The sequence below is a fragment of the Parus major genome, chromosome 1A, assembly GCF_001522545.3.
Source record: "Parus major isolate Abel chromosome 1A, Parus_major1.1, whole genome shotgun sequence".
NCBI lineage: Eukaryota > Metazoa > Chordata > Aves > Passeriformes > Paridae > Parus > Parus major.
The window spans coordinates 606,956-608,475 of NC_031773.1; the positions used below are offsets into that span (position 1 = coordinate 606,956).

The 1,520-nt window shown below is 35.3% G+C and overlaps 1 protein-coding gene across 1 annotated transcript in view; it reads left to right on the top strand.

The window, feature by feature from the left end:
- NET1 (neuroepithelial cell transforming 1) overlaps positions 1 to 1,520 on the top strand; it is a 53,364-nt gene that overhangs the window by 24,206 nt on the left and 27,638 nt on the right. The window contains exon 2 of the mRNA XM_015629102.3: positions 216 to 282. Coding sequence (XP_015484588.1) covers positions 216 to 282 — 67 coding nt within the window. The remainder of the gene's footprint in view (positions 1 to 215; positions 283 to 1,520) is intronic.

Here is a 1,520-nt window from a genome sequence, read left to right on the forward strand (position 1 = left end):
TTATTTTCCTGCTCACAGGTACCCTCTGAGATGAGAATAATGATAATGATAATAATAATGATAATAATAATAATAATGATGATAATAGTTTTTTCTGCTCACAGGTACCCTCTAAGATGAGAATGATGATGATGATGATAATGATAATAATAATAATAATAATAATAATAATAATAATAATAATAATAATAATAATAAATTTTTTCTGTTCACAGGTACCCTCTGAGACGAGGCAGCTCCTTCACATTCCTGACTCCAGGCCCACACTGGGATTTCACCCTGGTGAGTGGAACCGCTGGAAAAACAGGAATTCCAAGGTGAAGGGAAAACAGGAATTCCAAGGTGAAGGAAAAACAGGAATCCCAAGGTGAAAACTCTGGAAAAGAAGGAAAATCAACATTTTCCTTGGACTAATTCCTGAGTTTTCCAGGCTTCTGTGCTCAGCCAGAAGCTGCTTTTTGCACCCAGGGATTCAGGGAATTCTGGACACTTTTCCTTGCTGAATTCCTGATTTTCTGAAGGGATTCAAAGTGTGGGTATAAAATGAGGGGTTTTTTTATTCCTTAAGTGCAAAAAAATCTGCATTTTATTGATGTGGAGAAACTCCTCAAACAAACTTGTTGGTTTTATTGGGAACTCTTGCCCTTGGAAAGTCGTAATTCCATCCTCAAACCCAGAAAATTTCCACTTTCCAAGTTTTTTCCATACCCCTGGAATTTTGGGATGAGCTGATCTAGCCACCAGCACAACCAAACCCACAAATTCTCATAAATTCAAATTTTCCTGAATTTTAACAACTTTCAGCTCCATTAAATCCCAGAATTTTTAATTACGACAAAGCCTTAAAATTTCTCCTTTTAAATCTCAAAATTCTGTGCTCAAACAACACAAATTAAAAGGGTTTTTTGGTTTTTATTTTTGCCCAAATATTCCTATACCAGTCCCAAAAATCCTCTTTTCATGGGATAATTTGTAGAGCTGTTTGGCCAAAAGGCTGGAAAACAAACCTGGATTGGGAAGAAACCAGAATTTTCCATTCCTGCCAAAGTGAGATGGATTTTTAGGGAATGATCAGTGCTTGTTCCAAATCATCCTTAAAAAAAAAAAAAATAAATCAGTTTGGGTCTAACTGGAAGCAAAATTCCTCCTGGAATCTTTTCCTTTATTCCCTTTTATTTCCAAGGATTTCCTGCTGGGAAATTGGAGCTTCCTGAATTTCACAATCCCAAAATCTCATTAAAGATTCTGATTCCAGGTGGGCAAAAAAGCACCAAAAATCCCATTCTGATCCTTCCACACCAAATATTCTGGAGGAGAATTTAATTGGGATTTTTTTCCAATTAAAATCGTTGCTTCCAAAGAATTCTTGGAGTTTCCCTCAGAATCCTTCAAATTCCATGTTCAAATAAAATCCCAAATTATTTTAATTTTCCTTCCAAAGCAATTTTTTTTCTTTTTTTAAGTTTCTGCTTTACAAAGGCCCTAAATTGGATCTGAGGGTTGAATAAATTTGGGAAAAA